General features: G+C 43.8%; 2 protein-coding genes across 2 annotated transcripts in view; one reads left to right on the forward strand and one right to left on the reverse strand.

Annotated features, from left to right (window-relative positions):
• Nucleotides 1-24,761, forward strand: part of SETD4 (SET domain containing 4) — a 242,220-nt gene that overhangs the window by 153,385 nt on the left and 64,074 nt on the right. The window lies entirely within an intron of this gene.
• MORC3 (MORC family CW-type zinc finger 3) lies at nt 859-21,745 on the reverse strand. Its single transcript, XM_079312368.1, has 17 exons — nt 21,631-21,745; nt 16,337-16,409; nt 15,130-15,262; nt 12,732-12,946; nt 12,304-12,451; nt 11,868-12,015; nt 11,650-11,781; nt 11,318-11,437; nt 10,835-10,932; nt 8,605-8,709; nt 8,378-8,500; nt 8,202-8,276; nt 7,627-7,669; nt 6,552-6,736; nt 5,235-6,066; nt 4,965-5,128; nt 859-2,465 (listed from the first exon to the last, which is right to left on the reverse strand). Exons 1-17 carry the CDS (start codon nt 21,667-21,669, stop codon nt 2,312-2,314), a joined length of 2,787 nt encoding a protein of 928 aa, XP_079168494.1. The 5' UTR covers nt 21,670-21,745; the 3' UTR covers nt 859-2,311.

Below are 24,761 nucleotides of genomic sequence, written 5' to 3' on the forward strand. Positions count from 1 at the left end.
TTCCATACTGGTGTGCCCAGTCTGAGCCATTCCCATCCCATTCCCATCCCATTTCCATACTGGTGTGCCCAATCTGAGCCATTCCCATCCCATTCCCATCCCATTTCCATACTGGTGTGCCCAGTCTGAGCCATTCCCATCCCATTTCCATACTGGTGTGCCCAGTCTGAGCCATTCCCATCCCATTTCCATACTGGTGTGCCCAATTCTGAGCCATTCCCATCCCATTTCCATCCCATTTCCATACTGGTGTGCCCAATCTGAGCCATTCCCATCCCATTCCCATCCCATTTCCATACTGGTGTGCCCAGTCCCAGCCATTCCCATCCCATTTCCATACTGGTGTGCCCAGTTCTGAGCCATTCCCATCCCATTTCCATACTGGTGTGCCCAGTCTGAGCCATTCCCATCCCATTCCCATCCCATTTCCATACTGGTGTGCCCAGTCTGAGCCATTCCCATCCCATTCCCATCCCATTTCCATACTGGTGTGCCCAGTCTGAGCCATTCCCATCCCATTTCCATCCCATTTCCATACTGGTGTGCCCAGTTCTGAGCCATTCCCATCCCATTTCCATACTGGTGTGCCCAGTTCTGAGCCATTCCCATCCCATTTCCATACTGGTGTGCCCAATCTGAGCCATTCCCATCCCATTCCCATCCCATTTCCATACTGGTGTGCCCAATCTGAGCCATTCCCATCCCATTTCCATACTGGTGTGCCTAGTCCCAGCCATTCCCATCCCATTTCCATACTGGAGTGCCCAGTCCCAGACAGACTGAGCCAGGTTTTATTCTAACACCCAACACTTCAGCCATTCTGCACAGGGTTTATTCAGAAACAAACACAAATTGGGATCCTGCAAACTCCAATTTATATCTTTATTTTTTACAAAAAATACATTTTAACAAGTAAATAGAAACCATTTCCATAAGTCCACCGTTGTCCAAAGTGTAAATGTACATTGTAAATTTGCCATTTTTAATATAGACATGTGCTCTATTTTGCCAGTTTCCTACAAGAAATTCAGCTACAGTCTGATGAAACATAATAAATAATGATTAAGAAATGGAAAAGCTACACACCAAGAAATGGGAAATATAAACTTTGCAAAAAAATCATACGTAGTTATATTACAGCCACCTCTTCCCAAATCAAACATTCAATTTCTCCTTTATAAAGTACAACAGTAGTGCATTCCTATTATTGGCATAGAGATCTTCCATTGAAAATATTGTTCATGGAAAGAATTGCACTGAACTACAACTAAAAGGGATTAACTCAGGGCAGTAGCAGTGCAAAAGTCAACAATGTTGGCTTTATTAAAAAAAAATATACTTCCTAATAATAAACATATTGAACACTAATGAAATTATTCTTTTAAATTTTTTTTTTTAATATATTTAAATGCAAGAATAATTTTTTTGTGGAAAAGATGGATTTGCTGTCTTTGCCACCCAGTTTGTCATTCCCAATGACTTGGAAAGAAATCCCTGCAGCTGCTTGGGAATTTCTCTTGGTACCATTGCTTCCAGGTTTTCCCATGACCTTGGAGAAATGGGAAAAAGTTTAGAGCACTCAACTCTAAAAGGGGAGATGTGAAAAAGAGGAATTCCCTTTCCTTGCCTATAATAAAAACTGTGTAAAGCTATTGAAGCTGAATATTTCCAGCTCTAGCTCACCCTGTAGTTTACACCATAAATGAACATTTCTCCTCTTCCAACTGCTTCCATCCAACTGGTCCATTCCCAGTTTTCAGGAAAAAACCCTTAAAGAAGCCTTCTTTTGGTAGTACCACACAAATATCCCCCAAATATGGCCCAAATTCCCCCTACTTACATTTCTATCCTATGAATGCAACACAGAACACTGCTGAGAGCAATGAACAACACTGTGGGATACAACAACTCTGGGTAAGAAATCAAGGAAGTTCTTTTTTGGTTTTTTTTTTTTTTTTTGCATTTCTAAGATATTTCACTACTTTAGAAGAGGAAATACTCACAGGTATTAATGCTTATATAAGATCCAAAGGTCAACCAAAAGGTGTCTGTAGAAAAGTATTAAGATTCCTAATAGTAAAAATATCTGCAAATTTAATTACAAATACATTTCCAAAGCAAAATCCTTAATTAAGTACATCAGGGTGGGTCAGTATTGACAGTGCTCCTTGAGGAGGAAGTGAACAGCTAAATATGGAATATTTACACTGAGAGATCCACCTGTGTCAAATATATAAAGTGAAGCAGCCTTATTTACAGTTATCATGGAAGAGCAATAAAACTTTGCTGAAACATGGAGATTTTTATTTTTTTAAGTACTGCTGATTTCATGCATTTGTTCTACCACTTGCCCTAAGATTTCATCCACCACATCAATGTCATAATTGACTTGCTGCAGGTCCAGGTCAGGCATGATGGTGGCCAGGAGTTGTCCCACATTGACACGGAGAGAACGGAGCTTGAGGCTGGGGAGAGAACAGGACAGCATGAGATGGAATTCTGCACTGATAATCCAAACATGCTCCCATAAATCAGCAACAACAAAAAAAAAAAAAAATCAAAAAACAGATGCAGGTAAAGCTGCATCAAGATTATTTCTAAATCTATCAGTTTTTCCAAGTTTCTCTGCAGTTTTCAGCTTCAAGGGGAATTTTTCCTCAGTTTCAAACCAATACTAAACTGAATTCCTGTTAAGTATTTGAGAATAAATCCTTGACCCCACACCACCTGGATTTCTCCAGGCAATATTAAGCCCTGGTATTTTTATGATTGAGAAACCCAAACTACCACAACCCATGAGAACAAAAGGAGAGAAAAAGAGAGGAGAAGGCAAGAAAGAGGAGTTTGTCCAAAGGCTTTAAAAAAAAAAATAGGAAATAAGAGTTATAGCCCAGGGAAAAGGCTGTGCCTCCCTTTTTTTTAGTTTCTTTCCTGGATGTCCTTGCTGTGTCCTCTTCCTGATCAAACTGTTTTGCCATGAGCCATCCCTTCTGTGGCTCATTTCCTTCTACTCTCAGCTCCTTTATCCTCTCCATGTCCTCCCAGTGCTGCCATATCTCCATCAACTTGTGGGGGAAGTTACTTCCAAGTCCTGCATTTATTTGCTAATTCTTTTAGTAAACACAAGTCAGAGCTATAAGGAAAAATAAAATTAAACGCTGACAGATAATTTTTAACGTGTCTAAATTTCTTTTTTAAGACTGAAAGGAGTGTCTGGAAATGATCCAGCTCATTCTCCACTCCCCTGCCAGCCTCTGCCAGGGTGTGCAGAGGTGGATCAGCACTCCTTGGTGGGGCTGCAGCAGCAGGGAGGAGTCACTTGCCCAGTGCAGCCCAGCAGGAGCTGGTTTGTGCCACCAGCAGAGTGCACTGCTGGCTCACATTGCACTGCCACTGCCCCAGCAGCAGGGCACCTTCCTCCAGCTGCTCTCCCAGCTTCTGCTCCTGCATGCAATTCACATGGAATTTTCTGGGGATTCTTTCCAGCCCATTTGTCCAATTTGTCAAAATCCCTCAGCAGCAGCTCTGCCCTCCTGAGTTCCCTCCAATTTGATGGTGTCAGGAATTTATTGAGTTCATTTGGCTCTGTCACTCAGGCCATGAATCCCAGAATTCTCAGGGTTGGAAGAGAACTTTGGGATGATCCAGTCCAATGATCACCCCAAAATGACATCCCCAAGGGCCACATCCAGCCTGTGCTGAGCACTGCCCCAGACAGTGACTGCAAACCTCCCTGGGCAGCTCATCCCAATCCTGACCACTCTGCCAGGGGAATTTTCTTTCCCAATCTCCACCCTGAGCCTGCCCTGCTGCAATTTGAGGCCATTTCCTCTGCTCCTGTCCCTGCCCCTCCTGTCAGGGAGCTGTGCAGAGCCACAAGGTCCCCCCTGAGCCTCCTTTTCTCCAGGCTCAGCCCCTTCCCAGCTCCCTCAGCTGCTCCTCCCAGGATTTGTTTTCCAGCCCCTTCCCTGGCCCTGCTCCAGCTCCTCAATGTCCTTTTAAAGTGCCACAGAACTGGACACAAGACTTGAGGTGCAAAAGCCTTTTCTATTCTTGGCCTTGCTGCTGATCCCCAGTTTGCCCTCAGTCACCCCATGCTGGTTGTCCTTACTCTCTTTTGACTCTCATGGGGCTGCAGGTGGCTTCCAGGTAGATTTATTCCATGTTTTCCCTGGGATTGAGTCTGCAGTGCCAGGATGGAGCTCTGGCTGTCCTAAATATGGGAAAACAACTGCTTTGTTCCAGGAATGTTAACTTTTGGAGATACTACAAGGCCCTGTGCTCCCTTTGCAATGCCTCTCATCTGGTGTCAGGGATCAATTTGCTGAATTAGTCCCTTAACTGAGTCCCCTTTTATCTCAGGTGCTGCTCCCCCCCTTGGATTCTCCCTGGCAGGGACCTCAGCTCTCTCTGCTTCCACCTGCTCTGAGTTATTTTTGTGTGTGTGCTATTCCCACTTCCCAAGAGCTCCAAGCTCTCCAGCTGGAAGTTTCAAGCCTTGTTTAATTCCAAGACACACCCTGGACCCTGATTCCACAGGATTTGCCTGCAGCAAGGAGTTCTTAAAGGAAAGTTTCAAATCCAGACTCTTTAGTTGATTCAAGACAGAAAAACAGACTCTCAAAATTAAGTTCATTACACAGCAGAAAAAAAGGATCACCCTCTTTCCTGCCTCCCTTTTCTCTCCTTGGTTTGCAAGTTGTGTTTGGAAATTATATAACATTTCTGATATTTTAAGAAGTATCAGTCTGCCTTTCTGCTGTGCACACAAATAAATCATAAATCACAAACATCATTTGATAAAAACAACAACATTCCTTAGGAGTCACAAAAGGCAGTAGAAAAGAATTCCAAGCATCACATTTTATTATACAATTATCAAACATAATCTTCATCAAAACATTTAAAATACAACCAACAAGCAAAAACCTTGCAATAACATCTAGAAAGAACAAAACTGATACCTTTCTCCATCAGAAAAATTTACAGAGTCTTCTACATTACTGGTGGTAGAATCATTTGCACGTGCTACAGCCTGTGGGATTGAAGCCTTCAACTGAGCCAGCTCTGCCTTGAGCTCCTCACACTGACAGGCCATTTGATTCTTCTCCACTTCTAGGACTTCAATCTGCCAACCAAAAGAAAAATAAAGCTGTAAAAACTCTTTAAAACCTAGAAGTGCAATGAAGCAGGGAGTAAAAGCAGAGGTAAGTGAAGTGGTAGGAGTGTTTTACCTCACTCTTGTATCTGTCTCTCTCAATGGTGCACTTGTCCAGCTGCCTGAACACATCATCCAGCTGCACTGCAATCTCATCCACCTCACTCCTGCTCTCCCCATCAGCACATTTGCTGCACTCAGTCTTTAGGCTCTGCAGGGTGCTGCACTGCTCCTTGAGGGTGGCTATTTCTGCCAGGGCCTGCTCATAGAGAGCTGTCACCTCTGCCAAGCTCCTCCCCTCAGCATTCCCTTCTCCAAAGGAGGGCTCTGTCTCTGTTGCCTGATGGCACATTTCCTTTTTGACATATTTGTTATTCATCTCCAAAAGCTGCTGTTCCAGTGTTTCCACTTGTTTGGTTAACACTTCACACTTGCTTTGGTACACTTCCTTTTCTCCGTTCAATAACTGCAGCTGATTTTTCAGTTCATTTTCCATCTCCACAGATGCCTCAGGAACACCATTGACCTGGTGCTGTTCCTTTTCCATCTCTTCCCCAGGAGCCTGCACTGGGATATCTTCCACCTCTTCCTTTTTCACCACCAGATTTGGGAGCTCTGTCTGTGTTGCTGAGCTCAGCTGTTCATTTTTTGCCTCTGAAGTGCTTGCACTGCAAGGTTCCCCCACGGGAATGTTTTCCTTTTGCTTCTCCTCCTGATCCAAATTGATACATTCCATTTTTACCACAGAAGCATCAGCATCTGCTGAAGGCTTTGGAGTGCTGCTCTCCTCTAAAATGATGACATCTTCATCATCATCCTCCTCCTGGTGGCTGTTGAATGTTTTGTCACTGATCCGAGGTGTCTTTAGGGACACAGGTGCCACACAGCTCTGTGTCCTCCTTTTGAGACTGAGGAGGAAAATATTAAAATCATCAGTTTATTGCTCAAATGCTGCCAAATCATTTGCTTCCAACTATGTGCAGTGTTTCTCTGAGTGCTGTTCAAAATTTACTCCAGAAAATCTCCTGCATGGGATCTGAGTTTGTGTAGCCAGAGTAAATTCCTGTAAAAACACACTCTCACATTATTCTGAAACAGGCTCAGGATTCCCAGGAACATCCCCACAGAGCTTCAGGAAAAACAGCCTGTGGAGTGTGGAGAACACCAACTCTGCCCCTGAGCAGACAAATCACTAAAAATGCTCCTTTGTCATTTTCTTGCATTCACTTTTGTACTTGACAAAGTCTCCAGGTCCCTTTAACCTGGAGCTTCCCATGCTCCCAGAATTCCCACAGGAATTTTAGCAGCTGAAGCTGCCCCCAACACCATCATTTTCATGAAATTATTAGTTTTAGAAATAAACAATAATCTCCTTTTGTACAGGCTCACTCACCTGCTATCAGCATCCAAATGAGGGGAAGATACTTTAATTAAAATAGGCAGAGATCTTCTACCAGCAACATCTGATGATTTTGGTATAAGTATCCTTGGAAGAGCTTCCTTTGTATTTGGAGGTGAGAATGGTTTGAAGTCTTTACTTGAAGAAACAGATGTTTTTAAAAATATTTCATTATTGATCTATAAGACAATGTAAGTTAAGAATGGAAATAAACAGATATTAGTAAATTCTTCAGGAGAGATTGAAACAGTTCTTTATATACCAACATCTAAAATTCTGACATTTCCATATCCAAGTATCTCCTTGAAGCCAGGCTCAGGATTTTGGGATGAGAAAGGCTGACTAGACTACTGCAAATCCCAGTTTTTCATTTCAAAGTGCTGTGCAGAATCCCAGGCAAGAGCTTTTCCCAAGCTGTGTCTCTGGATTTTGCCCATCAGACACAAACTCCAGGACAGACATCCCTGGGAAAGCTGCTCAGGTCTCACCCAGTTGGCCCAAAATGAGCAATTAATTCACTTTTATAAATTACTTTTGTCCTGGGGAAAATGCAATGGCAGAGAAACACTAAAATGAAATAAAAGCACATGCAGCATCTCTTCTCCAGAAATGATCTCAGGTCAGAAACTGACTTTGACTACAACTGAAACTAAATCCCACTTAGAAAATTTGATTCTGAGTTACAATCCAGACATTCCCATCAAACACCTTAATCTGCATCTGGATTCAATCTGAATTTGAGTGTCTCCTTGCACAAGTGTAGCTGTTCCACCTCTGTCTATCCCCACTTTTAATTTTTACTTTCATATCCTCATCACCTCTCCAACAAATCCCCTTTCAAAAACTGCCTGTCCTGCCATAAAAACAGCCACGAGTCACTGACATCTCTTCTAGTTTTGTCCCTCTCAAACTCCTTCCTAAGCAGAAAGAAACAGTGGATTTTCCATCACTAGGCAACAAAAAAAAGGGGATTTGGGGTTTCCTCATGGTGAGCAAATCCTGCAGAGCCATCAGAGTAAAAGTGGATGTCAAAGCAGACACTGGAAGCCAGGGCAGCTTCAGCAGTTACCTGGTGGCTGTACTCCAGTCTCCTCTTCAGTTTTTCCCTGTCCCTGCACAGCAGCAATGAAAAAATAGAAATTAAAAGCTTGGATTCAATCTGTTTATTCATTATAAAAATGAAATCTAAGATCTAAAAGCAAACACAATACTCCTCATCTCAGCTAGATACAACAATCCAAGTATTTTTGTTTATTGAATGAAGATTTCCTCAGGAAGCTGGAAGCTTAAGTGAGCTTAACTTCCAACAAATTCCCTCTGGATTATTTATTAAAATATTTAAAATAAACTCAAACTCCCACTCTAGAATGTGAGGCAGCATCACAACTACCCAAATCAGTTTTTGTCACACACCTTAGCTAAGAATCCTTTTATTCCTAAATAAATGTATTAATCTTTTCAATATTATTCCATGTGGACCTTGAAAGTTACACAGCCAAGGCCTCCTAACAGCCCTGGGATTTTGCTTTTGGGACATCCCAAACTGCCAGATCCTCTAGGAGCTGGACTTCTACCCCAACTGCTGCACAGCCTTCCTTGGTAAATTTTAGTGTTGAGAATCTTGCAAAAGTCTCCAGAACTCACTTTTTCTTGTAGGTTTTCTCATAGGTGGGATGTATTAAATCATCATCCTCTGGTTCTTCTGGCACGTTACAATTCCTGAGGGAAGGAAGGGGACAGAAAATAACCCCCAAGAGAAGGAGCTGAAGACCCCCAGGTGCTGAGGAAGGTGTGGGGGGGTCCCTGGGCTGTGTGCTCACCTGAACTGAGGGTCAGGGTTGAGGGAGCAGTACCATTTCTCTGGCAGGTGCTCGATGCCATCCGGGAGCTTTCGCCACTTGAGGCAGGCGTCACACTGCACCCACGTCTGGTCAGGCTGTTTCCTGGGGGAAAAAAACCCACCCATCAGGGGCTGCATATCCCTGAGTGCTCCCAGGTAAAGCACAGGCTGTGTGTTCAGCTCTCTGCTGCCACAGGGGGGACTCACTGGATCTCCTCCACGGGCAGAGCTAAGGGGTATTCCTCGTTTTTCTTGGTTTTCATCTCGTTCCAGTAATCGTTGAGCTTTTCTCCCAGGGCTGCTATTGTGAGTCTGCAAAGAAAAGAATTTAAAGATCACCTTGAATAATCCAATCCTAGCACAGAAAGAACCTGTGACAGAATAAATGCATGAATTTTAATAGGTTGGGTATTAGGAAAAAGTTTTTTATGGAAGGAGTGGTGAATACTGGAATTGTCTGCCCAGGGAGGTGGAGTCACCATCCCTGGATGTGTTTAAAAAAACAGTGAATGTGACATGGTCTGGTGGAGGTGTTAGGGAATGGGTTGGACTCAATGATCTTGAAGTTCTCTTCCAACCTCTGTGAATATTTCTCTTTTCCCCACAAGAGTGGGGGAAAAGCTTTTCTGAAAGCTTTTCCTTTTTTTCTAACTTTTTTTTTTTTTTTTTTTTTTTTAAGAAACCTGTAGAAATAAAGAATTGTCTAAAGTCATGTTTGTCAGCAAAGGAATTCCTGGAAATATGAGTCAGAGCATAAAGACTGAAAAATCAAGAGTGCTGTTGATTGACAGAGCAAATCCTGGAGGGGCATCACCAGTTCAGCCTCAACCAGAGAATTAAAAAAAAAGCACAAAACCAGTCCAGCACCTCACCCTAGTTTTAGCTGTTCCTGTACATCCTAAGTGCAGGTTCATGGCTACTCTCCAACTTTACAGCAAGGAACTGGCAAACATTTGATCACCTCAATGTGACATAAAGTCTGATAAAAGGAGCAGGTCAGTCTCAACCAGGGTAATTTTCAGTTTTGTTTCCTGCCCATGGTGCACCTCAGGGACTTGTCACAAGGAAGAGGTGAGGAACAAGAACAAAGCCCCTGGGTGAGCTGGAGGTGAGCACAGCCCCTGTCAGCTGAGGAATTCACCTCTGAGCAATGCAGTGGATGAGTAACCAGCCCCAGCCCTCCTGCCACTGCCCCGGGCCCTGAACCAACACAAATGTTTGTGCAGTGAACTCAGAGTGAGGCAGAGTTTGGATCCTGGTCACCTCTGAACCCCAGGCACTGCTGAGCCAGGGGCACAGAAAGGCAGCAATGGGCAGAGAGGCATGGGTGGCAGCACATCCCTTTTCTGGGGAGGGAAGCAGTGCAGGGCACCTTTCCATCAGTTCACAACTTTCCAGCCCAAAACAAAAACACCTTGTTGAAGCCTGGAGCACTCCTGGCAGAAAAACCTTCACAGAAGATGTTTCAAGGGTGGGATCACTGTGCCCACCCATGTTCCAAGTGCAGGGGAAGGGGCTGGGGATAAAATCAGAGGAAGTTGGGAAGTTACATTCCCATTGTAAGAGAGCTGAAATCAGAGGTGAAATGCAGCTGCTGCTCCCTGGAATGCAGCTGGCACAAAGGGAATCTGTTCCTGCATGACAAGGCAGCAGAGTGGAGACCCCACAGGCAGGTCCTGCTGGAATCCCTGCAGGAATGGGAACTCCATGGACCAGGAGCTGATAGAACACTGAGCAGCTAAGAAAGGAGAAGCTGTTCTGCAGCTGAAGCAGCAGCTGGGGTGAAATCCCTCTCCTCACATGAACCTGGTTCATAATAATTTAATTGTAAGATTAGCTCACACCTCCACCCCAAAGTTATGTCCAGGAACAACTGGAAGTGGCACTCAAAGGTTTGGAGGTCTTTTCCAGCCTTAATGATCCTGGGATTCTCCTCACTTGTTTGGACATTGACTTAATTGTATTTGTTGAACATGAAGTTCCCAGATTTCCTGGGGTGCTGGCAGACAAGTCAAACCCAAAGGATTGAGGAAACCCCACTTTATGTGAAGTGTTCAAAAAACCCCAACAAATGGAAACCATTCCCTGCTCACTGTGCCTGCCAGGGGCAATCCCAATTCCTGCTCCAGCATCACCAAGGTTTGCAATCCATGTCCAAAGTTTCCACATTAAAAACACTGTTGGGAAAATGCCTCCTCCTGAACAGCCACAAAAGAATATCCAAGAAAAAACATGGGAACAAGGATGGTGTGGATATTGTGGGAAAATATTTGTAAGAAAAAGAAAAAAGACAAAAAAAGGGTCAAAAAGGAGCTGTTTGCATTTAAACCAGGTTTGGCCAGAACACCAGAAACTTTTATTCTTATTAAAAGCAGCAGCTTTATCAAGTAATTCCCAGGAAATGGTAATATGGGACAGAAAATAGAGATAAAAATACCTGTATTCATTGGTGTAGTCAAAATCCTGTTTGTTGTGAGTTGGTTTTAAGAAGTTGCATTCAATAATCCCAACAACACCCACACCCATGTTGTTTGCCTGCAAAGGAATTAAAGTTTATCAGGTAAAACCAACACAAAATCCCTGCCAGTACTGCAAGAGTTTGCTGAAGGTAATTATTAACTGTATCTACATTGGGTAAAAAGATTTTCTGGCTTGTGACTCCAAGGAAAAGATCTTGATCTAAACCACCTAAATAACAAATCCTGTTCCACCCCTCTTTTTGTCCTGAAAGATGTGCTCAGATTCATATTTTTGTATCAAACAGCCTCAAAAATCAAACAATTTAACAGAATTTTGAACTGCTGCATACAGCAAAAAAAGTGGTTTTATAAAGGATACATCAATATCTTGCTTTCCATCCATATTCTTTTGAAAGAAATTTGTCAAGATGTCAAAATATTTGGAAGCCTCAATTTCTTACCTTTAACTGACAGCCAACTCTTTCATAAGCTTTGATGAGTCTGTTTTTGTGGTACATCATTATTCCATAGTGATCTTTGTTTCTGCAGTTAAATCCAAAAGTAATTCTGACTGTTTTGGCCTTTGAGCAAATATTAAGGAAAAACAGGGTGAATCTCATGGAACACCAAAAATAAGAGTTACTCTCAGTGGGTCTTTCTTAGAGATTTCTTATATTGAGATAATTCCTTCAGTATGACTTGAAAAAAACAATTCCAAAATAACCCAAAATTCATCAATACAACTGCAACAGAATCCAGAATTCAGTTCTGCAATGGAAATATTAAAGGATACATTGAGAAATTTGGGTCTGTAAATATCCCTCTCAATGAAGGCCAAACTTTTGGAAACCAGCTGTGTTTTCACCTTCTGTCCTCTCAGGATGATCTGCATGGTTGGCTTCAGGTACAAAATACTGCAGTAAGCCTGTAAAACACACATTTTATTAAAATTGAAACATTTACACCCTCTAGATTCCAAAAATAAACAAATTTTCAAAACCCAACACGTACTCGTAGTGAATAATCACTTTCTGGAACAATCTGGTCCATTCTCTCCTGTTTTTTGTAGCCTCTTTTGCCTGTTTCATCCAAGTCTTCTGGAATTCTGATGTCATATTTATCCTTGTCAAAGTCAAATTCTGGCTTGTTGTTTTTATCTCTAAGAATTATTAAGAAAGGAAAATGTATTAATTATAAGGGGAAAAAAGCAAATACAAGAGGAGGTGTCGTGGTGGAGGAGGGAGAGGGAGGGAGAGGGAGGGAGAGGGAGGGAGAGGGAGGGAGAGGGAGGGAGAGGGAGGGAGGGATTTGCTATAATTTACATTTGAGTCCAGCTTTTCATTTTTTTAACTGCACACTTGCTCAGTTATTCCACACACAAATCTGTATTTGCATACACTGAAAGAATATGTGAAATTAATGAGGTAAGAGACTGGATTAATCTTACTTTCTAAGGTTCCAAATGATAATCCTGGTGCCTTTTTTTCCCATGATGGCATCCAGCTCTGCCAGTAACTTCTCCTCAGTAGAGAACAAGGAATGTGTCAGGATGGCCTTGAGGCTGTTGCTGCATTCTGCTGGATCACAGATCTGCCGTGGGCACTGTGTTAAGGAAAGGGACTTGGAATGGAGTCAAGATTTCAGAAAATAAGGAAATTTCTGGACTCACTTCCCAGCTTCTCATTCCACATCTCAGAACTCCTACCAAGTTAAAAGTTTTAACCAACTCCAACATCTCAGATGTAATTTGCTGTCAATTTTCTGGCTTATAACTCTTCCCTAAGGAGAGAATATTGATATAAAGCAGCCAAATGTTATCCCCCCCCCAAATTCACACCGCACCCACAACTTTTCACCGGAATGAGGAAAGGATATGTTGGTTGGTGAATGTCACGATGGGAACCATGACATGCTCTGCTTTGGTGACTTCCAGGAAAGTCTGGGACAGCAGCCCCACACTCATGGTGTCCCCATTCTTGGTGAAGACAATGGCATCCTTGCCCAGGCGCATGGAGCCCGACTTGAAGCCGTTCCCATAGAGCCCCACGGGAACGCGGCCGTTCATCACCGACTTCTCGCTGAAGCCGAAGCTGCAGCAGGAAAACATGAGCAGGGTGGGGAAAAACAATCCCTGGGAAACTTGAGGGATCAAGGGATGCAAGTGAAGGATTTGTAAAATTATTTAATCTAACTCTCTTGTTTTAGATAAAGGACAGAGAGTTTTTCAGCACTTCCAGCTATCAAGCAGTGCTGGGTTGGTGTGCCCAGCAATGTGTGTTCTGTCCCCAGCTGGGGCAGTGCCCCTGATCTCCTGGCACATATTCTCTGCTCATGGGCCATCTTTAAACCAGCTGGGCAATCATCTTTATCTTCCCACAGCCCATCCTCCCTCCAGGAGATATCTCCTGTTCATGGCCACTGAGTCCCAGGGCATGGCTGAGAAAATTCCATCATCCCACTGGGAGATGCTCCAGCCAGGGCAGGAGCCAAGCCTTTCCTACCCAGAGAAAAACTGACATTTGGACACCAAGGAACCTTCTTCCCACTGCATTCCAGAGGAAAACCAGAGCCTTGCACATCATCCCTGGAGCTTCAGAGGAAACTGCACCTTCTCCAGGAGCACTGCTCCAGCTGAGCCACATCTGCCCCTGCAGGAGGATGCAGCACCATGGAATGGGACTGTGCCACCACCCTGACTGACTGACTGTGCCAGCTTGGATTCTGACTCTGGCAGGGTTGGCATTGTTCTGTGTAATGCTGCATTGCTATTTGAATTGTCCTAGGAAAGAACTGTTATTCCTAATTCCCATCTCTTTGCCTGAGAGCCCCTTAATTTCAAAATTATAATAATAATTTGGAGGGAGGGGGTTTCCATTCTCCATTTCAAAGAGAAGCTTCTGCATTTATTGGCAGACACCTGTCCCTCAAACCAGGACACAACCCAAAAGAGAGAAAATGGAGATGAATTTTGCTAGTTACAAGCCTGGCTATCTAATTAAAAACTAACATCTGTATTATTTACATTTTGACTCAATAACCAAACCTGTGACACTATCCAATCCAAAAACTATCTGAAATTATGAAGAAGGAACAAGAAGGAAGAAGAGCCACTGCTCAAGAACTCCATCTTGTCCCATGCCTATTACTGTATCCTAAAACCCCAAATTCCAAACCCTTCACCAAGTGAAATCACACACTTCTATTTAACTAGACACCAGTGATTCCAACTCCATCACTCAATTTTGGAAGTTTCTCCAAGGCCTCAAATCAAAAGCAGTTTTCTCCAGGGGATCAGTGCCAGAAAGCACAGAAAGTTTAAAATTCCCAGGTTTCAGAGTTCCAACAGTCAGGGACTCCTGAGCAATTAAATCCTAAAATCACCTGGATAATGCTGCTAAAACCACACAGCAAAAACTTGGGAAAATCTACTTGCAGCTTTTAAATATGGAATAGAAATATCAAGTCTGGAATTAGGTGAAAAAAGCATTCTTATGGGATTCTGATAATCATTCTGTAGTTTCATAATAAATACTAATAAATGCCCCTAACTCTATTTTTTCCTTCTCCACTTTCTAGAAAATGTTTGATCCACAAGTTTTCCATTTTCATATCACACTTTAAGTAAAACAGGAATTTAGGAAATTATTGATTATGGTATTAACAGAAAAATAACAGTTTGAATTCAAGCTTGCTCAAATTTAAACCTGCAGGCAGAGCAATTTTTTTTACACTGAGACAACAATTGCACAGAAAGCTTTTTGCTACTGTAGAAGTGAGAGAAAAATTAAATATTTCAACCCTACAGATTATCTAAAGATAAACAGACAATTATTTTAAAAATAGAAAATTCATTTGTATTTTGCATAGAAATGAAAAATATAGAAAATTTTTCTACAATTCTATTATTAATATTCCAATGGGTTTGAGCTCAATCTCCCTTTTTCTCATTTGCTAACTTAAAAAATTAATGGTAATAATAACGATTATGATGGTAATAAAAATAAAATATTAGAGTTTTTCCTTATCTCTACTAGCAGGCACTACAGAGAGTTTCCACAGCAAAAAAAGAGAAGACTGATAGAAAGAATAAAAGGAAATTAAGAGGGAAAAATTCTCCACAAAGCTACAGGGAAGTTTTAGTAGCATCTGCCTATTCCGGAGTCCCACTTGGACATTCAGCACCTTCAGAAATGCAGAATTGATGAGCAAAATCAGTGAATTCTGTATGAGAAGCAGGAGTAAAGTGAGCAATGCCAGCAGCAGGGCTGCCCACCTGAGCATTTTGTGCAGCTTCTCCGAGTTCATGCCGTTGCCATTGTCTGTGAACGTCAGGCAGATGTTGTCACTGATGACGGTTTTGTCGATCCAGATCTGCTTGGCACTCACATCTGGATCATAGGCATTGTCTGAGGGCAAGGACAGCAAAGAGTGGCAGACTTGAAAACCAAAATTCAATTAAAGGCAAACACATATTAAAGTAAATTAATGATTAGCAATGACAGCAAGACAGAGACCAAAAATGTAGCTGGGGGTGAGCAGCTCACACAAGAAGAGAAAATGAAACCAAGCCAAGGCTCCAGTTTCACTTCCTGCCTGCAGAGCTGCTGGTGCAATGTTGCTTTCTCCCTGTTCTTACAGAGGGGAGCTGCAAAATGCTTTAGACTCAACTTTCTGTTTAAAGGATGTGAAAGAGAAACCACAAAACCCTCCTGACAAAGCCAGGCCCAGCCTCAGCTGCCCCAACACCACTTTCTTCCATCTCTTCCCCTCATTCCCTGGGATTTGGGAGGGGGAGGAAGGGTGGGATGTGATGGCACTCACTGCTTGTCCTGCAGATTCAGCTGAGAGAGAAAACAGCTCAAGCCAATAAAAGGAACTACAGCTTGGCAGCTTTCTTCCTATACACTTTAAGTGCAAATTGCATCACAGGGAAATGTTTCATAAAATGTATTTCAGCATCACAAAAGAGGACACAACTGAAAGTTTGGAGTGTGAAAAGAGCTGAGATGATTTAACAGATTGTGCTCCCAAAACAGCTTTTCCACAGCCACATGGCTCTGGTTTCCTCCTTTGGGACAGCTCTGGCCTTCTGCAGCTAAAAAAATATCTGTTTTCTTCTGTTAGGTTAATTTTGGGGGGGAGAAGGGGGGAGAGAGGGCAAACTGTGTGATCACAGAAGTTGCTCCCTTTGGCACCAGCAAAGTGCTCAATCAGCTTGGCTGAGGTCCCAAGCCACACCTTTATTCTGAGGAACCAGCTGATTGTGGAAAAAAGGAACATTGGAGATGTCCAATTAACTTCTCAAAATCAAAGGGAAGATGATTAACAGGAGTTAAACAGATGCACAAGGTAATGCAGGTAACAGGACCAGAATCAAGAGCAAAACACTGGGGATGTTCAGCCAGGTCTTCCCCCACCTGACAGAAAAATATTTTGTAACAAACAAGAAATAAGAATTATTCCAAGCTATTATCACCCACCTATGAGTTCTGCAATTGCACTGAAGGGCCAGGTGTGACTGGTGGAGTTGGTGTGCAGGAACTTTGGGCACAGCTGGAATAAAGCACAAGCAGGGCAATTAGTTTGTGCTCTCCAAGGCAGAAAACAGACTGTTAAATAAAGGAAGATGCCATGAAGTTGGTTTGGACAACACAACAAAAGGCAGCAATTAAATTGATTTTTGGGTATTGGCAGGGAACATTGAAACAGCACCTGAAGAGGAAATTCAGCACAGTCTCAGCATATTCAGAGTATGGGTTGTCATTCTAACAGCCTTTATCAAAATGTAAGGAACTGATATCTAATGATGCCAGGTTACAGAAAACATCAAAGCTGTGATTCAAACCCAGTAACAGAAGCTCTCAGGTGTTAAAAACTCATATCTTAAACCAGGAGGATCCAAACTGCATGTGAAGAGTGAGCAGCACCCAATACCCTCCATGGGTCACTGTCAGTGCTCACAGTGACCAAAATCCCCTCTCAGGGGCTGCTCTGTGCTCTTAGCAGTTGGATCTCACACATTTGATGCACTCAAAGGCACAGAATTAGAAGAAAATATGCAAATAAAGCAACTCTCTTTAGGGTGTAACTTGGAGATGTCAGTGACAAAAGAACTGTCAAGCAGCCCCAGCTTAGGCTCACCTATATTCACTTCAAGACTTGGAAAACCAGAATTAAATCTCCATGTAAGTGGAGGACCTGTCCATGCAACATTTGGAGAAATTTTAACTGCAACTGATCCTTGTGCTTGCATTGCCTCTGAGGAAATCCATGGCTGCACTCCTACAAACCTTTAACACAGATTTGCACAAGCCCCCCTGCCAGAGTTGTGGTGATGGCAGAAAAAGCAGAACCATGAACACATAAAAACAGCTCTTGTACCACTGAGTTACACAAAAACCAGAACATAATCCACATTATTACACAGAGAAAATCTGAGAAATATTTTAAAAATAATGTGTACCTATCCATACTGCATCATTTTTTTACAGGTACTTGTTGACAAGCACTTTTATAAAGGTATGAAGTTTAAATAAGAATCAAGTGTAAATAAAAGTGCAAATAAAAGCAAGCAGCCACTTCAAAGCTCCAAGGTGAAAAGTAATGATGCTAAAAGCAAATCCTAGAGCCACAAACCAAGCACCAGAGCAGGAGAAAGGCACAAAGAGAAGCAGCAGCCCTGGTTCAGAGCAACAGAGAGTGCCAAGAGCTGTCACCTCATCCTCAGGTCACAGCAGCACATGACACACTTCCAAGTGCAACTTAATCCCTGCATTTCTCCATGGAGCACCAGTGGGAACTGAAACCATGTTCCTCCTTGCCATCTGTGCTTCAGAGCTCCAGGTTTACAAAATCTGCTGCAGGGAGTCAGGCTAAGCCAGGATTCTCCCAACAAACACTTCCAAGTAGTTCTGAATCCAAAAGAAAATTCCTCTGGGTTATTAATGGAAATCTCACATGTGGCACAGCACGTGGGCAAAAGGATCTTTGGGTTTTTCCCTCTGCTGTAGAGGAAATCAGGGGATCCTCAGAGCCCTGGGTGATTCTTTTTCACAGAGCTGGCAGCATCTGCTCCTTTGTTTTCTAAGCTTTGGGATCAAAATCCACCAGAAACAATTGGTGGGGTTTTTCCCACCTGAAATCCCTCCCTGGCAAAACAAAAGCATATTTAAAAATCCCAGGGATGCACATTGAGAGATTTGGCATCTGCTGAAACTCTGAAGTGCAGCCATACAGGAGGCTGGAAGTGCTGGATTCCCTGGGATCTCAGCAATATGGACTTGGCAAGAAATCCTGATTGTGGTTTGGACAGAGGCATCAAATCACACTGGGGAATCTCATGGAATTGTTTCGATTGGAAAAACCCTCCCAGCCTATGGAGTTCCAGCTGTGCCCATCCCCACCTTGTCCCCAGCCCAGAGCTCTGAGTGCCACCTCCAGGTGCCACCTGCAGGGATGGGCACTGCAAACCCCCCTGGGCAGCTCTTCCCAAGAAGAAAATTCCTTCTGAAAAGGAAGAAGCACCTCCCCTGACCATCTGACAATGCTGAGGAAGAACAGAAAGAACCTCAGTGCCACCTACAGTGTCACCATCACCAATAAATGTCCTTTTTTGCCTGTGAATCAAATCATTCTGTGTGCACAGAAACCAAACCTTGCCTGTGTAACACAACAGCTCCAGCCCTCATTTCCCTGCTGTGAACCATTGGGGATTCTGAAAACAGCATCACAGGAATTGTGCTGATATTCTCTGGATCACTGCTTGGGGGAGGGTTTGAGAAAGGTGGAACACAGGGCTGGGAATTGTAACAGGTATAGGAAGGGCTGCAAGATGGGAACTGCAATAAATGGGGTCATGGCTCTCATATCTCCCATCCCTCAGCAAAAGGAAAGCAAATGTGCCACAGGGAATTCATGGGGGAGTTACCTCAGAGCAGACAGCACCACTTGATCACAGAGTTCCACACTGGTTTGTGTCTAAAGACCACCCAGCTCCAAGACTTGCCCCCAGAGCAGGATGCTCCAAGCCCCCTCCAGCCTGGCTTTCCTCATGCCAGCCATTGAGACAAGGGCACAAAAGCAAATTAAAGCACAGCACAACAGTGGTTTCAGGCCATCACTTCTGTAGTTTCCTCCAGAGCAATCCAGCTGTCAGCAGTCACTCCCTAATTCCTGATGAACTCATCAGGAAATATTTAAGTCCGTTTGTCCCCTTACACTTCATTCATCAATGCACCACTTTAATTAGCTCATAATTAATTGAGATTCAGTAAGAGCTGAACACTCACCAATCCAGCTGTTTTGCTTGCTCAGCCAAACATATTTTGTTACTAAGTGGGTTTTGTTTAGTAATTTTATTTTATTTTTTTTTTCTGCCGAGACCAAGTGCAGCCAAATACAACTCAAACCTCCCACTTCTTCCAGCTGGATGTCTGGAACTGAACTGTCCTGAGAAATTCAACTGTTTTATATCTGAAACTGAACTGTCCTGAGAAATTCAACTGTTTTATATCTGAAACTGAACTGTCCTGAGAAATTCAACTGTTTTATATCTGAAACTGAACTGTCCTGAGAAATTCAACTGTTTCCATGTCTGAAACTGAACTGTCCTGAGAAATTCAACTGTTTCCATGTCTGAAACTGAACTGTCCTGAGAAATTCAACTGTTTCCATGTCTGAAACTAAATTGTCCTGAGAACAGCACCTCCTGCAGTTATATTGAAAGAATAGTGAAGAATAAAGCAGTTTATTTCTCAAAAATGACAGGGAGCTTTGGGAATTGCAGTTTTCCAAGCAAACCTGAACTGTCCCATTCCTTGCAGATCCTAAAGTGCACAAATCCCAAACCCCTGCAGACTTTGCTTCATCTTAGGAACTTTTTGCTTGCACATAATGAATTTTTGTTGTGTTACTCATCATCACTACAGTAATTTGGGCATTTGAGTGGTAAATACATCTTGGTTTATCTTGCATTTATTTAACAACTGCTTGGGAACAACATTTTCATGGAGTTGTTTAGGCTGGAAAATCCCTCCCAGCCCATGGAGCCCAACCTGTGACCTGTCCCCACCTTGTCACCCCCAGTGCCACCTCCAGGTGTCACCTGCAGGGATGGGGAACCCAAACCTCCCTGAGCAGATCCAACCCCTGAGCTCCCTTTCCATGGGGAAATTCCTGCTGAAATTTCTCCTCCCAGCTGCAAAATCCCAGGTCCAGGACTGTGAGCCACACCAAGGGACTCATCCAAATTAAAAACCACTCTTAAAACATTATCCTGGATCACTTCCTTGAGCTGTTTCATTGTTCAGTTGGATAAAAATATTGCCAGAGCAACAGCAGGAGATAAATTCCAGTGTGGGAATGAGTTCCCAGGCCCTCCCAGTGCCTCTGAATCCACGGGAAATATTTTATATTCCCAAAGAACTGTGACCATCAGCTCTCCCCACCATTCTCTGCATTACAAAGCCTTTTACAAACCTGGTCAAAACTGCATCAGCTGTTCACCTGAAAAAAAAAAAAAAAAAAAAAGAAAAAAAAAGGAAAAAAACCCTACAAAACCCACAGCTTTCACTGGAAAGCTACTGAATGCAAATTCTCAGTAGTGCCTGCAACAGACAACACCAAAGAGCAGCCTAAAAATAATTCAGAAAGTTACCAAGTGTGTCTTGTTTCGTTTGTGCCTCTGAGGAGTTCAGCTCAGTGTTTTCAACCTGAGAATGATTTTAAACTCTGAAGTGCCAGATGCAAAGGTTGGTTTTTGATACTTTCTCCTCTCAAGAAGACCAATAATATGTCCAAAAAGTAATAATAAATCCAAATCTTTATTTGAAGAAGCAGGACAACCCTGCTGTAAAAAAAAAAAAAATCACAGAAACTGTGGATTTCAAACACTTGCCAGAATTAAAGGCCTGACATCAAAATTAAAATGCAATTTTGGAACTTCAAGGAGATGATGTTTAGGGCTGAACTCTGGAATGATGGCAACTTTTATTAGGTTAGTATAAATTGATATTAGGGTAAGATAAATGGATATTAGGTGCTAACATTTCAGCTGGATTCAACGATCTTAGCAAACTTTCCCATCCTAAACGATTCTGTAATTGGAGCAGACTCGAACACACCTTTTTCACTCAAATATTTCTGAAGTTACTCATCGTAGCTCTCCTGCTTCTTTTCACTGTTCTAAAGAAGGTGACGAGGCAGGTGCAGCTCTAGGTGAGGTTCAGAGGCACTGACTTGGAAAAACCCCTCCTGAAAAAGCAGCTTTAACTTCATTTACAGCAGCACAAACAAACGAGCGATCGCCACAACAATGCTACGAGCGAAAAAGCACAAGACAGCAGCGTTCACCTGCGTGAACACTCATCAGCACACGTAATTAGGGTTAAAATGTAATTAGGCCGCTTGCAATAAAAGTAGTTAAAGATTGGAAGTTACGAGTTGGCAATTAGAGGTCATTAGATTTTCCAGAGGCTGGGAAATCCCGCCTCCAACAGCGAGCCCACCCCCAAACGCTCCCCTTCCCCTCGGCAGCACCCAGAGTTTATCTGGCCGGCTCTGGGCCGGGGTGAGGGCGGGAAAGCCGCGGGTGTCCCCGCACAGACGAGGCGGCGCTGCCGCCCTGGCTGAGGGAGTGACCCTGGGGGTGTCCAAGGCCAGCCCGGAGCGGGCGGGTGCAAGGTGTCGCCGCCCATGGCAGCGGCTCGGAACGAAGCGGCCCCTCAGCTGCTTCCCCCCCGGGCCGGCCGCGGCCCCGCCGCCCCCTCAGACTCACCGCGCTCAGCCGGATCCCGCCCTGTGTTTTCGCCGCCATCTTCGGGGCCGCGGCCGCGCGCGCGCGCGCGCTTCCGCCTCCCCGCGGCCCTTTCGCGCTTCCGGCAGCGGGAGCGCGCGCGGGGCGGGGCTTGGGGGAGGCCACGCCCAGCCGGGCTGGGGGCGGGGCTGGGGGCGGGGCCGGGCTGAGGCGCTGTGAGGGGATGGCGGCGGAGCGGAGGCAGCGCGTGGTTCATGTGGGAAAAAGGTTCGAAACCGCCTTGTCCGGCTGGGTCACCCAGCGCTGAGAGCCACGGCCAGACCTTCCTTGTGTTATAAATGAGAAACAAAGTCTCGATATTCAGCAAAACTCAGATTGGTTTATTTTATACAGACAGCAAGCGGCGCTGGGGAAACGTAAGGGGTCACCGCCCACTCCACGCTTCCACCGAACTTGGTGCGCAGCTCCCTTTTTATAGGATGGTTTTCCTTGCAGTAATCGATAATTGTTATTGTTTTGTTGTAGTAATTCTGCAAGGTAAGCAGTGATGGTCAAAGAAACTTCCAAACTTCCATGAGACAGCTCTTGGGACAATCGGTCATGTCACCATCTGGTCTTGGTAGATAAAAAACAGATAAAGTGGGAAGTCTGATCTTTAGCAGATAGTTTGTGATTGATCACACAAAGGCAGGAAAACTGATTTTGCAGAATTTGTTGGGCTGTGTGAAATCCTTGTTTTGCAAGCTGTCAGTAGATACAACTTATTTAGGAAACATAATATTCATAACAGGGGGATTTAAACAGAATGGGTTGAATCGTATATTTCCCTTTATCTAGGTCCATGTTATTTTCTTATTTTAAGTATTCTGGTTTATGCAAACTGCAAAACTTCTATGATTAACACGAATCATTTATGAATTACCACACAGGGATGGGGAGTCCACCCCCTCCATGAGCAGCAGATTTTTTAGTTTTTTTTCTTGTCAGATAGGAGGAAAACAATGTAACTCGGCTCCTTCAATAGTTTTTTCCATTGGTACATTATAGATGGAAGACACCAACCAAAAATGTTGAGTGATATCATGTTTTTAATGATGTATTTTCAGTATTTTAGACTGGACTAAAGGACAGTATGGAAATTGTTTTTAACTTGGGGCTTGGAGCAGCTGGGACAGTGGAAGGTGTCCCTGCCATGGGACATCTGAGATCCTTCCCAACCCAACCACTCCATGGAATGACTCAAACCCAAATCCTTCCATCACACCAGGAACAGAGTGGGCAGGGCCCAAACACCATCAGGGTGCTAAAGGAACACACAGAGAAAGCAAAATCACAGAGAAAATAAAATTCCTCTTCTTGCCTCGACTTCCCAGTGCAACAGTTGCACAGAATCCCAAATCCCTGAGGCTGGAAAAGCCCAACCTGTGCCCATCCCCACCTTGTCACCCCAGTGCCACCTCCAGGTGCCACCTGCAGGGATGGGCACTGCAAACCTCCCTGGGCAGCTCCAACCCCTGAGCTCCCTTTCCATGGGGAAATTCCTGCTGCAGGGAATGGAGCTGGGAAGGGGCTGGAGCCCCAGGAGGGGCTGAGGGAGCTGGGGAGGGGCTGAGCCTGGAGAAAAAAAAAAAAAAAAAAAATGAAAAAGGGAGAAGTCAGCAGGTCTGTCAGAGCTGTGGTCTCATCTCTGCTGTCAGGATTTGCCCTCCTGCAGCTCAGGTGGATGTGGAGCCAAGGTTCCCACTGCTCCCTCTGCTTCAGGAAACCAAAATAACAAGTGGAAAACTGAACAGAAAACAACATTGAAATTAAGATCTAAAAGATTGAGGGAGCTGGGAAGGGGCTGAGCCTGGAGAAAAGGAGGCTCAGGGGGGACCTTGTGGCTCTGCACAGCTCCCTGACAGGAGGGGCAGGGAGGGGGAACAGGGACAGGAGGAGAGGAAACAGCCCCAGGCTGGGCCAGGGCAGGCTCAGGGTGGAGATTTGGAAATATTTCCTGGAAAGGGTGATAAAACATTGGAACAGGACACCCAGGATTGTGGGGGAATTCCCATCCCTGGGAATGTTCCAAAAACTTGTGGGTGTGGCGTGTTAAGGAGCAGTGAGAGAACACATTTACATGGGGCAAGTTACTCTTGCATGGGGCAAGAAAGAGCAATTTATTGAAGAAAACCATGGCTTTAAATAAGAGAGCTCATGCAAAACAAAATACAGAAGATTCCTTGGTCAGAGAAGGAAACACCTCTTGTCTCAGGCTTTCTCACCAATCCAACAGGTGTTTACCTTCTGTTATAATTCTTTCTCTTATGTTTACATTAGAGAAAGGTGTCTAGCTTGGGAAAAACCCTAGCTGAGCCTGAGAAAGTTAGACTGGAAAAATCCTTTCAGATTCTCCCTGGTCCTGTAAGGGCCACAGTGGCACTTGTGAATTAAGGGTCTGAAATAATTAAATGGTTAAGGCTTAGCTAGGGGATAGAAATAATACATACAATGTTCAAAAATGTAGCAAGGAGAGTGGAAGCAATGTAGAAAAATTAATTATGAAGGTTGAGCTAGTTAGAACTAAGACAATACATCATTTGTTTGGATTTGTTGTGTCAGGATGGGGCTTTGTAAAGATAGAGAAACCATCACTATACCTGGGCCCCAAAATCAGCCAGAACCAGGATGGGCAGTTCAGACCATGGCCAAGGCACCAGAGAGCCTGGCAACAAGGCAAAGGTGAAAAGCTCACCATGAGGAAGACTCCCTAATTCATCTTAGAAGATCTGACCTATTTTGAGCAAAGGACTGCACAAGCTGAGAGGTTGGAGCTCATTCTGATCTGAGGCAGGGGTGGGTGGGGTTAGGTAATGTGCATGTAGAGGTGTATTGGGTAATTCTATGAACATGTAAGATTTTTGGGAATAAATGGAGAGGAGGAGCTGTGTGAATTTACCTCCCCACGTTCCCTGTGTTGTTATAAACATGCACTTTCTAACTTTATTTAGTTGATCAGTCTCTGTTCACAGTTCAGTTTAATGCTGGTGCTGCTGGGGTCATGGTTGGGCATGAGGAGCCTGCCAGGGACTGCAAGGATTCATGCCTTGAATATTGTTATGAAAGGATTTTGTCCATTATAACAAAAACTGTATGAAGAAGCTACAAGCACA

This window comes from Erithacus rubecula (genome assembly GCF_903797595.1).
Source record: "Erithacus rubecula genome assembly, chromosome: 1".
Classification (NCBI taxonomy): domain Eukaryota; kingdom Metazoa; phylum Chordata; class Aves; order Passeriformes; family Muscicapidae; genus Erithacus; species Erithacus rubecula.

What these genes read in the sequence shown, in the direction of transcription:
- MORC3 (XM_079312368.1), bottom strand. Translation starts at nt 21,669, where the DNA reads ATGGCGGCGAAAACACAGGGCGGGATCCGGCTGAGCGCG. An exon ending in CGTGACATTCACCAACCAAC is followed by an intron (nt 12,452 to 12,731) that starts ATATCCTTTCCT and finishes CACAGTGCCCAC; the next exon opens with GGCAGATCTGTGATCCAGCA. An exon ending in AACCCTGACCCTCAGTTCAG is followed by an intron (nt 8,277 to 8,377) that starts GTGAGCACACAG and finishes TCCTTCCCTCAG; the next exon opens with GAATTGTAACGTGCCAGAAG.